Here is an 11900-nt window from a genome sequence, read left to right as displayed (position 1 = left end):
TTGAGCTGATCAAGACAAATGGACATAGATTTTAACTCCCTAAGAATGTAAGCTCTTACATACGTCTGGAACCCCTCTAACAGTCTTCTAAGGAGTCTCTCACATAGCCTCCTGGTTGGATATGAGTTTGATGGGAGGTGTTTTAGAAAAAAGTCCTCTTATTTCCCTGATGATCAGGAAAACTTCCTGGGGAAAGTCATTGTTCCAGAGGTTTCTGTCTGGGGGAAGAGTGTGTATGTATGTGTGCATCTGTATATTTGTGTGTCTGTGTCTGTCAGTATGTCTGTGTATACAGGGTGGAGGGATCTTAGCTGGGGAACGAGGAGAGGCATGAGTTTCCTGGCTCAGAAAAGCAAACATAGTCCTTCTGTATCACAGGAGGCCATGTGTTCTGTATCAGAGGGCTCACAGTTGTGACCCAAATTTTTTGTTTTTTCCTCTTCCAGGCATAAATGGGACCAGGTGAGGTCATGCTTTGGCTGCTGGAGGCATACCCCATTTCTGGGTCATTTGCATGGGCCCCGCTGTGAAAGGAACCAAGCAAGAACTTGTCAGACACTTCCGTCCTTCTCTTGGTGAGCACTCCAGGCACAGCAATTATCCCACTGTGGTTCTAATTGTGTCCTGTCCTCCTCTTGCCAAAGCAAACAGCCCAGTCTCAAGTAGGCATCCTTTAGGCTCATCTGCCAGCCTGAACATGAACACAGGCAAAGCTGATGATAGCCAGGGTTCCCAAGGGACATGGGGCCTTCCAGGGTCCAGCCCCCAGAAGCAGGTCCTCTCATGATGTTGGTGTCTGGGAGTGAGCACCATGCCCATCACCCAGGACAATGCCATGTTACACCTGCCCCTCCTCTACCAGTGGCTGCAGAACAGCCTGCGGGAGGGTGGGGATGGCCCAGAGCAGCGGCTCTGCCAGGCAGCCATCCAGAAGCTGCAGGAATACATCCAGCTGAACTTTGCTGTGGATGAGAGTGCAGTCCCACCTGACCACAGCCCCCCAGGCATGGAAATCTGCACTGTGTACCTCACCAAGGAGCTGGGGGACGCAGAGACTGTGGGCCTCAGTTTTGGGAACATCCCTGTTTTCGGGGACTATGGAGAAAAGCGCAGAGGGGGCAAAAAGAGGAAGACCCACCAGGGCCCTGTACTGGACGTTGGCTGCATCTGGGTGACAGAGCTGAGGAAGAACAGCCCGGCAGGGAAGAGTGGGAAGGTCCGACTGCGAGATGAGATCCTCTCACTGAACGGGCAGCTGATGGTCGGAGTTGATGTCAGTGGGGCCAGGTGAGTGGGGCAGTTGGCACAGGGGCTGGATGGGGGACCCCTGTGGCTCACTTAATGTCTGCTGCTCCAATCTATAGCTACAGAGGGTTATGAGACCTACGCTGGTAAGAAGCCAGTGACAGTTTATCCTATAAAGGGAAAATACACTAAGTTCAAGGATTGTGGTATTTGTATTTTTCTTTTTTTGTTTCATTCTCTCTTAGAGGACTCAGACTCAGAGTGTTTTCTTTTTTCCGGACATTTGGGTCAGAAATAAAAGAAGTGGTACATGACACAAGAGTATGAGAAATGTCATATTGAACCTGTACCTCTGAAAACAATAATACATTATATGTTAATTGATTGAATTAAAATAATTTTTTTAAAAATTTAAAAAGTAAATATTTGGAAATATAATGGTAAAAAAAAAAAAAAAAGAAATGTCACATTGAGTTAGATTCCCTTCCTCTCAACCCAGCATCTCCCCTCTAGTTGGAGCACCAAAGGTTTGGTCCTGGATGTATTTCTATCTTCCTGTCCCATGTCACCTTACTCACAGACTCACAGTCCAGAAGCCCTTTGAGATACTTAGAACTATCTTTAGACCACCAGCCACCCCTGCCCTTGGCCCCAGTTTTCCCATCCTGGAAAATCCACTTTATGATGAGCATATTTCTGTTTTTCATCTGTGTGGCCACCCATCATGGCAGTAAGTTATGATTGGACTGTAGTTTCCCAGGTGAATCAGAGTCCCCAAGACCACCCTCAGCCTCAGCGATTTACTAAAAGGATTCAAAGGACTCAGAAAAACTCAGGGTTACAGTTTATTACAGTGAAAAGATACAGATTAAAATCAGCAAAGGTAAAAGGTACACAGCGTGGGGTCCAGGAGAAAGAATAGGTGCGAGCTCCCAGTTGTCCCTGCCAGTAGAGTTGTACTGGGAAGGGCTCAATTCTCCCAGCAGTGACATGTGACAACATCTGTGGAGTATTGTCAACCAGTAGAGCTCATGAGGCTTGGCACCAGGATTTTTCTTGGGGGTCAGTTACCCAGACATGGAGTGCCTGTGTAGCTGACCTTAGTTACTCAGTGTCCAGTCCTTCCAGAGTTCAAACTAATGCCACATGGCCCAATGCCTCTGCCATAAATCACATTATTAGCATAAACTATCTGGTATCAGGCAGACTATCCCAAGGGCATAGAGGTTACCTCCCAGGAGTTAGTCAAGAACCAGTTCTTTCTTTAGAATGGACATGGGTTGAATACCCCAAATTTGCTGTGTTAACCCTTTACACACCAGGGTTTTTGTAATGGTTATATGTGGAAGAGACAAGAAAAGAGAAGTTTGAAGATATTCTGAGACACATAACTTTTGTCAAGCCTTCAGGGGCTCCTGTGAGGAGGGCTTCTCTGTCCCAAGAGAAGAGAATCATGGAGAGAGGGTCACCTTGAGAATCATGGTGACCTTTCAGTGAGGAAGACATCTAACCCAAGGAGATCCTGAAGGGAAGAAGCCAGAGCAGAAGTATCTTAAGTTTAATCTTTTCCTTCCCTTCAGTCTTCTACCAGAGCTTTCCATTGGCAGAAACCAGCCAGAAGCCAGTGACAAGGGAGCCCATGGAGACTGTCCACATGTGTCAATCTGGGGCAGAGGGCAGGGTAGAGAATGGGGGAGAGTGGGCACGGAGGGGCAACAAGAAGTCATCAGGCACATATACTGTGGTCTAAGCTTAAATGAACCAATGCATGGAATAGTCATAGCACAGGGCTGGCTGGCATGTGTGAGTACTCACTCAGTAGACTCTCACCAGTATTATCTTTCGGTTGCCTGTCTGACTGAAGAGATGTTCTTGGCTCATGGCTGGGTCCTGAACTGGCAGTTATCGGGAGAAGCTTCATTTTCAAGGAGGGGTGTTGAAGAGAAATTATTCTATTTAAAATTAGAAATTGTTCTTAGAAAAGAAACAGGACTGGCCACTGGAGTATTCGTTGGTGTTGAGAAGGTGACCTGCAGTCCCTGGTGGCTGAGTCCTCAGGCTTAGAAGCAGGGATCAACATGGAGCTTGAGGCGGCCCTCCCAGAGCTGCCGCTGAGAGCCCCCACCATTTGCAGCTGTCAGCTTTGAGGGGAGCTGCTTTGGATGCAGAGGCAGAAGGAAGAGCAGGGATGGGACATCCAGTAGGAGAGCATAATGGTCAAGAGCTCCAGCTCTGGAACCATACGACTAGTGCTGCCTCCTCAGGCTCCCACACTTACAAGCTGGTTGACCTTGGAAAAACCATCCCTCTTAGCCTTGGATTCCCTGTTTGTGACATGGGAATAACACTACTGAACCAATGCAATACAATAATGCATATAAAGGGCTTAGCCCTATGTTTAATACACAGTGTTCAATAAAATACTAGCCTCACAATGACTATTCTATATGGAGAGTGTTTGCAAAGACTGGGAGTTTCTTATCCAAGAGGTTGCTAGAGTCTTTAGGATTTGGAAGAGTGTTTCCATACTGGATAAGTTTTCTCCTATCTGTTAGGCTCCTTAATGGAGGCTCCAAGGAGGAGGCAAATATGGTGCGATAGGGGAAGCAGTAAACTGTGTCTGGGATTCTGGGTTCTCTCCATAGGTCTTCTAGCAATTTTAGCTTTGAGACTTTGAGTAAGTGTGTTGGGATGTTGGAGTGAGGGTGGGAGGGAGGTTAACTGCAGCTGCCTATGCTAATGTATTAGGAGTGAATCTCTGAAACATTTCATATGACCCACTTGAGCTGGTTTTATCATTCTAGAAGCTCACAGAGGTGAAGCAGTGTTCCCGTGATGTCACAGTGATAACTGGCAGAGCTGAGAGACTCAGTCTCTCTCTTCTGACTCCCAGCTAGGGGTGGTACCTGATCCAGCACACCATTCCATTTCTGTGTGGTCAGGAAGAGATATTTGGATGGATGTGGTCAGTGGGCATCTGGACTGAAACAGCTGAAGTCGAGGAGCTTGGAGAATGGAAATAGGACAAAAGGTCGGGAAACAGGTCTGTGAGATTGCTAATTGTTATGCCTGGGTGTTCTCAAATGTACCTGGGATTTGTTTTAATCAAGTATGATAAGACATGCAGACAGGAAAATGACTGTCATAAAGGAAGAAGTTTACACTCACAGATCCCTAGAAACAGGAGGAAAAGCACACCCTTCAGGGCTTCATGGAGAAGCAGCAATGCTAGTCAGGAGGCAGGGGAAGAAGAAGGGAGAACATGGCCCAAAAAAGTCTTTATTGGGGTTTTCAAGGGAAGGTTTGGGTGAAGCATGGTAGCTACTCTGAGCAATCTTAGGATTTGGTAGTTGGAATAATTTCAGCAGACTCTGAGCTATAGGATGGTCTCTGGTTGTCTAGTACTTGGCCTGGGATGACTTAGGGGCAATATTGTCTTGATGTATGAGAGTCTGACAAAGGAGAGAGTTGGGGTGTGGGCTCTGGATTGGTAGATTTGTATATCAAAGGCACACTTTCAGGGGAGTTGTTTGCTATTTCTAGGAATTGGCTAAACCCTGGGAAGGTCAGTCTCTCTGGAATCAAGGCCCCAAATGCCAGAACATCAAGAATACAGAAAATAAGGAAATTTTCCACAGCTGAGGAAGTAAATCTCCCAAACTAACTTTTTCACTAGTGAACAGTCATGACTCTGGAATTCCTTTCTCTGATGGTACAGTCATGTGTATATGCTGGATGGTGACATCTCCCCAGAAGCCTCAGAGATGCAGGGGCGATAGAAGGAAAAGACCAGGACCCACGGGTTGGTCTTCAAGAGAAGTATGAAAGTGAATCAAGTAATGAGGAAGGACTCCTAGAGTCCTGGGCTCCCAGTGCTCATACAACCAAGAAGTTAACAAGACAAAAGGAGACTAGCTCAATTTTCCAAGGTTCCCTCCCTAGTTCTCTGGTGCAATTTGTAAGAAGTACCATTGACTGAGCAGTTGCTACCATAGTGGACATTCTGCCATCTACTATCTCATTTTATACCTACCACAACTCAGGACAGCTTTAGATGAGAAACCTTGGCCACAGAGGCCATGTAACTTGCCCAAGTTACATGGCAGAACCAGAGATCTGCCACCATAGTCTGTGCTCCTCCCCCCTGTGCTATACTACTTCAGCTCAGCCCCAGATCTATACACTGGTCCTTGCCACGTGGTCTGGTGCTTAATTTCATGGATGGTTTTCAGCTTCACAAAATACCTCCTCAGTCTAATGGCTGACACCAGCGAAGAAAATGACCAGAACACTGTAAGGCTTCCCCCTACCCGAACTGACAAGGAAAACAGAAGCCCCCCACTCCATCTTGTAAAAGGAAACCCAGTTTTAATATAGAATCTGCTTGGCAAACATATCTAGGCAGAACTTTAGGACTAGAAGCACTTTGAGATTAAGTATCAGGGAATTTAAAGTGTTTTGAATGTCCTCAAGATGCTCCTTTTCACTCTGAAACTGGCTAACGGTTTCCTTCAACATTACATTTTTCCACATACCTATGTAGGTTTTGTCCTAAAAACTGGTGAATACAAATCAGGGTTTTGTAGAGACCACAGTGCATCTCTGCAAACAGCAACCTCAATTAATGTGTACCCCCTTACTTGTAGGCATAAGATTTCGGGTGTCTGAGTACTAACATCACACCCCACCCCACCCCACCCATATGATACATCAGTTGTCCACGCCATCACTTGGAATTATAATATGAGGCACTCTTTTGGGCAATCCATTCTGCTCCTTCTCTTGAGTTTGATTTTGAATTCAAAACTACCTTAGCTGATGTTGTGGTTTGAACTGTGTCTTCTAGCCACCCACCTAATCCCCATTACCAAGTTCATATTTTGAAGTGTTAAACCCCCCAGTACCTCAGAATGTGGCCTTCTTTGGAAATAGTGTGATTACAGATGTAACTAGTTAAGACGAGGTCATCCTGGAGTAGGGTGGGCCCCTAATCCAATAGGACTAGTGTCCTCCAGCAAATTTAGACACAGACATGCACACATGGAGAGCACCAAGTGAAGATTGTAGTTACGTTGCCACAAGCCAAGGAACGATCAGGAGTTCGGAGAGAGGCCTGGAAGAGATCCCACCTTGGTACCTCAGAGGGAACACAGCTCTGCCAACACCTTGATCTCAGATTTTTAGGCCCCAGAACCGTGAGACAAATTTCTGTCACTTGAGCCATTTGGCTCATGGTACTTTATTATGGCAGCCCTCGCAAACTAATACATTTGGCATTTTGCCCTGTCACCTATGGCTAGTCAACTACTTGGGCCATTTCCTCCCTGACAAGAGTTACTCTGGGAACTAGGGAGCGTGGTGGATGTTTTTGGAAGAGGACAATCTGAAAATTGTGGGTGTGTTACGTGTGGGAGGAGCAGGTGCAAAACATGGAAGATGAGGTCATGGTTTGCTTATTTTAAAAATTAGCTTAGAGTCAATCTGTAAACTTCATCCGCAGGGGAAAGAGAAGAGAATTCAGAGCTATGGGTTTGACATCCTTCTGCACCCCAGAACCAGTTCCAAAAGAAAAGCTGTGACTGGTCCCAACATCACAGACCCAATTCTGCTTTGTCACTGGGTGGTACTCCTCAGGTCTGCAGTTTGCTTCTAGCTAGCCCCCCACACCCCCTGCCGGCCCCTGCAAGCTCTGGGAGCCTCTTACTCTTTTCAGTGGTAACAGCCCCATCTTGCAGGCACAGCTGGTAACACACAGAGGAAAGTGTTTATTTGCAAGCTCTAATCATACCTACTCTAGGGAAGATGGGATTTTCTGGAATGTTCTATTTACTGTTGTTTGGTGGAGGGAGAACTGAGAAGGTTTTTTAGATGATTTCCTACAAGGAATACTTTGTAACCCCAGTCCCTTCCTCCCTCAGCCAGCTTTCTATAAGTAAACCAGATCTGTTCCCTGAGGACAGATTGTTCCAAATTGGTAACAAAATATGGAATTAATTAAAACATAACCCACACAACAAAACAAGTAGCCTTTTCTGAAAAGTAAAAGGGCCCATGTTTCACTTAAAATTTATTTTCCAGGATGTGACCATGACTGGACTTTTTTGCACGTTAATATACACTTTTTTTGTATATTAATAAACAGGAGAGGAGCATAGTCCAAAGAACATGGAACTCGGAAAGATGGAACTGGCTTCCAGGCCTGTGTGTTGGCTGTGTGACTTTGGCGAGTTACCTCAGCCACAGGAGGTTGATGCTATTTCACCAATAGGGTCATTTAGTGGATTAGATAAGATGATTTAGTTAATGTACTGAAGAGGCATCTGGCATATGGTAGCTGTTCAGTCAAAGCTAACTTTTAACACCCATCCTGGTCAGCCTCAGGCCATCTGAACCCAGAGCACAGCATGCAACCGAGAAGAGGCCTTTGAGTTGGAGGGACAGAGGAGAGCCTCAAACTTTAGCCATGCACTCATCAGGAAAGAGAATAATCTGCAGCCCAGAAACCAGGGTGATATCAAGTACTGAGCAACTGGGATGGCATGGGTATCCACCAATTGGAAAGGATGCTGGTTCCCTGCAGGAACAGGGTTCGGGAGCCAGAGCGCACCTTTGAGTTACTGGCACGTGGGAAGCGTGTGATCCTAGGAGACAGGTCAGGGTGCTAAGCTGGCTGGAGGGCCCAAGGGGCTCTGGGCAATTGGCCAACTAGCACAGGAACATTACATTACAGACTGGGTAGACTTACTGAATCTCAGCCCTGACCACGAGTAACCTTCAGCACAGTACCCGTTGCCTTTAAATTGTGTGTAAAATTAAATTTAGGGTTGTTACAAGCTCAGATTCTGGTTACCCATAGCAACCTTGAGTTCTCTCTAGGTTATAGCAGATTTTAAACAGAGTGTCAAATGCTGCTAGAAGGTGTAACTTGGAGAAATGACTGCAGGTAGTGATGTAGGAGATACAGAAAGGAAGAATTGCCAATTATACCTTTATAATACAGTCTCTGGGGCCATCTAGCATGAGCGTCCTGCCTACCTGAATATGCCCAAAGGCACTGGTACTCTATTCAGGACTGTATATATAGTAAGAGGTGGCATCACCAGGACCTAGAGACGTTCAGGCAAGGTTAAACTATATTCAGCTTGCTGTTGAAGAAGCCTGAAAAGCGTATAATACACTTTAGAAAGGTTTCCGTTACAGAAGGTTAAAAGGAAAACAAGTTTCAGCATTTAAAATTCAATTATCTGGAAAACTCGTCATGTGGAACAGCCCATTCCCCAAGGATGCCATGGAAATGAAGCATTGCAGGACCTTACATTTGTGCCCGCTTCGTTCTTAGTCTGCTTTCCCCACATGCTATTTCATTCCATGACTGGTTCTGGAAGGAATCCCAGAGTTCATCCAAGTCCAACCAAGAAGGAAACTGAGGCTCTAGGGCATGGCTTCCTGGAGTCAAGGACCTTCTTAAGAAAAGAGCAAGGACTAGGGGCGCCTGGGTGGCTCAGTTGGTTAAGCGACTGCCTTCAGCTCAGGTCATGATCCTGGAGTCCCGGGATCGAGTCCCGCATCGGGCTCCCTGCTCCGCAGGGAGCCTGCTTCTCCCTCTGACCCTCCCCCCTCTCATGTGCTCTCTGTCTCTCTCATTCTCTCTGTCTCAGATAAATAAATAAAATCTTAAAAAAAAAAAAAAAAAGAAAAGAGCAAGGACTAGAATTCAGGCCCTCTGACTCAAATTCTAGAACTTTTTCTTCAACACTACAAACAGTAACCAATGAAATTAGATTTGTTTTTTTACAGTTCACTGTTGACAGTAAAAACAAGTAGGAAATCAAGTTTTTCTACATTTTTCTACCCCATTCTCTAGATGGATGGTAAAATTACATCTGGAACCTTCCTTCTCTCAACAAGAGTTTAACTTATAGCAGCTTCATGAATGTATCGTTGATGGCCAGCCGTTGGACTGGACAGTGGGAGCTTGATTTCCCTCAGGTCTGCAGAACGCTTCCTGGGCAAGGCTGTGGAGAATCTTCCACTGTTGCCTGCCATCTTGTGGCTGTAGTTGAGCACAGTGCTGGGAATTTTAGTCAAGTTTATTATTCATTAGGATGTGTGGGTTTCTCATCTGTGCTGTTAGGATGGTGTTTTCAGGTTTCAGAGCTCTTTCTAGAATGGCAGCATCTAAGCCATCCCTGAGCAGCAAGTGACTCAGGTGCCATCTCTCTCCACTCAGTGCCTGGTGTCCTCATGCTGTACCCCCACCCTGTGGCGTCCCCTCCTAACACTCCCAGCCCTGGCCCTCAGGTCTCCCACAAGTCAGTGAGTCATGACCTGATTAACCCACTGTGCTAGGCTCTTTGTGATGGACGGTAGAGGAAGTTGGCCTTCCCCAGTCTGACTCAATCCTCCTGAAATCAGAAAGCCTCAAGGAAAGTGAATAGCAGGGCCACGTCAAACACTGCACTGGCCAATGGGGTGGATTTTTGGGGAAAACTGGCAACTTTGGCATGCCCTCAATCACAGCCCACAGGTAATGTCCAGAGCCACTTAGAGAGCAGCATTTCACAGTCTGCTTGTCCTCAGGAGGGAAGAGATTACACTAAAGGAGGCACTTCCCATGATTTAAAAGGGGTCAACGTTCCAGAGCACCATCCAGAGATGCTCTTTCATTTCATCCCAGTGTCCTCTTCCCTCTGGTACCCATCAGAGCCTCCACTGGGTGACCGACTTCAGCCATGGGAGATGGAAAACCCCAATCTCCCACTTAAGACACTGGCTTTGAAACTTCTAGCATTACTTTTGGAAATTGTTGTAATTGTAAACCATAAAGAGAAAAAAGACAAAAGCATCTTAGTTGGGATTACAGTGTTACTGGCCTGACTTCATGCCCTTCTCCTCCCCATGGGCACTCCTGGGCCATTTTCAGCCATTTCTTGACTTCTGCTCATTTTTTATGTCCAGGTATTAAATAAGTAATAAGCATTTTTATTCTCCCATTTTGAGCACCAGATGCCCTTAAATGACTCTTGAGTCTTTCTTTTCCAAAAGGTCATTGAATTCCAAGCTTTGGCACCTGTTTTGGCCCTGATCCCTCTCATTCTTGTGATGCAGATGCAGGTAATGCATGGCCTGGCTCAGCTGTTCATAATCAACCTGTTTGCCAAGCACAGGGGTTAAAGGCTTGAAATTCCTGTCTTTTGGTGTTCGCCTGTGGGTTGCTGCCTCCTCCTGGAAGGGAATAAAATCTGAATATTTTCAGGACCCAAGTATACATAGCTCTCTCTTTGGTACAATTTATAATAAAACATGGGTTTTAACAGTTATATAGATTTCTTCATTGATTCTTCTTTGAAATCTGATCTTCCTCCAAAGATTTTGAGGGGTGAGTTTGTTATACTATATTTAAAATGGTTATGAAGATGTGACTCCTTGTGGCTTTTTGGATGACCAGGCTTATCTTTGTTGAAATGCACAAAGGAACATTCAAAGGTGTGAGTGTCCAGGTTCTTTGCATCTCAGAGCCACAGAAACCTGGATGCAGGGACATCAGCAATGATCTAATAGCTGACTCACCCCACAGTTACTTCGTTCAGAGCTCTTTCTTCACCAGAGAAAGGATAATTCTATCATTCACAATGTTTCCTGGACTTAAATTTAGCCCATTTCCTTTTGCAGAGGGGGAGGGAGACAGAGGACCAGGCTGTTTTAATAGCTGAACTGCATGTTTTCTCAGCCCTTGGGCCTGACTTGAAGGTTAGTCCATTTAAATGGGGCCAGGATTAACTAAGAAACTTTTTTGACTTTTGTGATCACAGATAATACTTTCACAAATGTCCCTGAGGGAAGCTGAACTATTATGGGGAGAAGAAGGAGTGGGTGTCCTTAAAAATTCAGGCTCTGTTAAGTACAGGTCTCTGTCAAATTGCATGGCAAGTCTTGAGGTTTTTTTTCTGACTCAAGGGCTTTATTTAGTCCAGATGTCCATTCCTGTGAAGTCCTTGTCTGACCCAGCAGAATGAGTAGAGAGGACTTGAATGGCAGTCACTAGAAACGGTTCGTGCTTTGGAAGATCTGTTGCCCAGTGGGCTGCCCAGAAAGATCCATGAGATAGGTGAAAAAATTATTAGCATCCCAAGATACATTTTTTATCTTAAAAAAAAATAAGAAATTGAACTTGACTAATATTTTAGATATGGTTGACATTAGCATACTTACTCAGTCCATATATCAAAGGGTCCTGTGTCCTGTGTGGTATGTGATTTGTCCTGAGGGAAGAAAGGATGATCCTCAAAGACCGCCCCCCTCACTGATTAATTCACTTTTTGACTTATTTCAAAGAACTACAGTTTATGTAGTCTCAGTGAAATAGGTTTATGGATTAAATTATTTCATTTTAATTAAGTTAAACTTTACCCAATGGACAGATAAACGAAAATTCTTCAGGGGAAAGAAAAAAAAAGAGGATTAAAAATAACATAATTAATGCAGGTGTAGGCCAACCATAAGAAAATGGCTGGGTTGACCCTTCTTACCACCAGTATAGGCTCAGCCACAGTAGATGGTAAAACTATGACAATCTATTCAGACTGACAAGAAGTCAGACAAAAAATTAAAATTTGAGGCTACAAGAAACAATGTGAAATATAAACTTCTAGCCC

At 45.1% G+C, this 11900-nt stretch overlaps 1 protein-coding gene across 4 annotated transcripts in view; it reads left to right on the top strand.

The window, feature by feature from the left end:
- The first annotated feature begins 472 nt into the window (after window positions 1-472).
- Window positions 473-11900, top strand: part of PDZD2 (PDZ domain containing 2) — a 218794-nt gene continuing 207366 nt past the window's right edge. For 2 of the 4 annotated variants that reach the window (XM_054504637.2, XM_054504635.2), the window contains exon 1: window positions 474-1287. In XM_054504637.2, coding sequence (XP_054360612.2) covers window positions 812-1287 — 476 coding nt within the window. In that variant the 5' untranslated portion in view covers window positions 474-811. Of the gene's footprint in view, window positions 1288-11900 lie in introns of all 4 variants that reach the window. The other 2 variants (XR_008505115.2, XM_054504634.2) reach the window with 2 other exon arrangements.

Source organism: Mirounga angustirostris, unplaced genomic scaffold, assembly GCF_029215605.1.
Source record: "Mirounga angustirostris isolate CCGP_5_RB_7025 unplaced genomic scaffold, mMirAng1.0.hap1 SCAF_7, whole genome shotgun sequence".
NCBI classification, from domain to species: Eukaryota; Metazoa; Chordata; class Mammalia; order Carnivora; family Phocidae; genus Mirounga; species Mirounga angustirostris.
The sequence above is the reverse complement of the archived record's forward strand: the minus strand, read 5'-3'. Positions and strand labels throughout refer to the sequence as shown.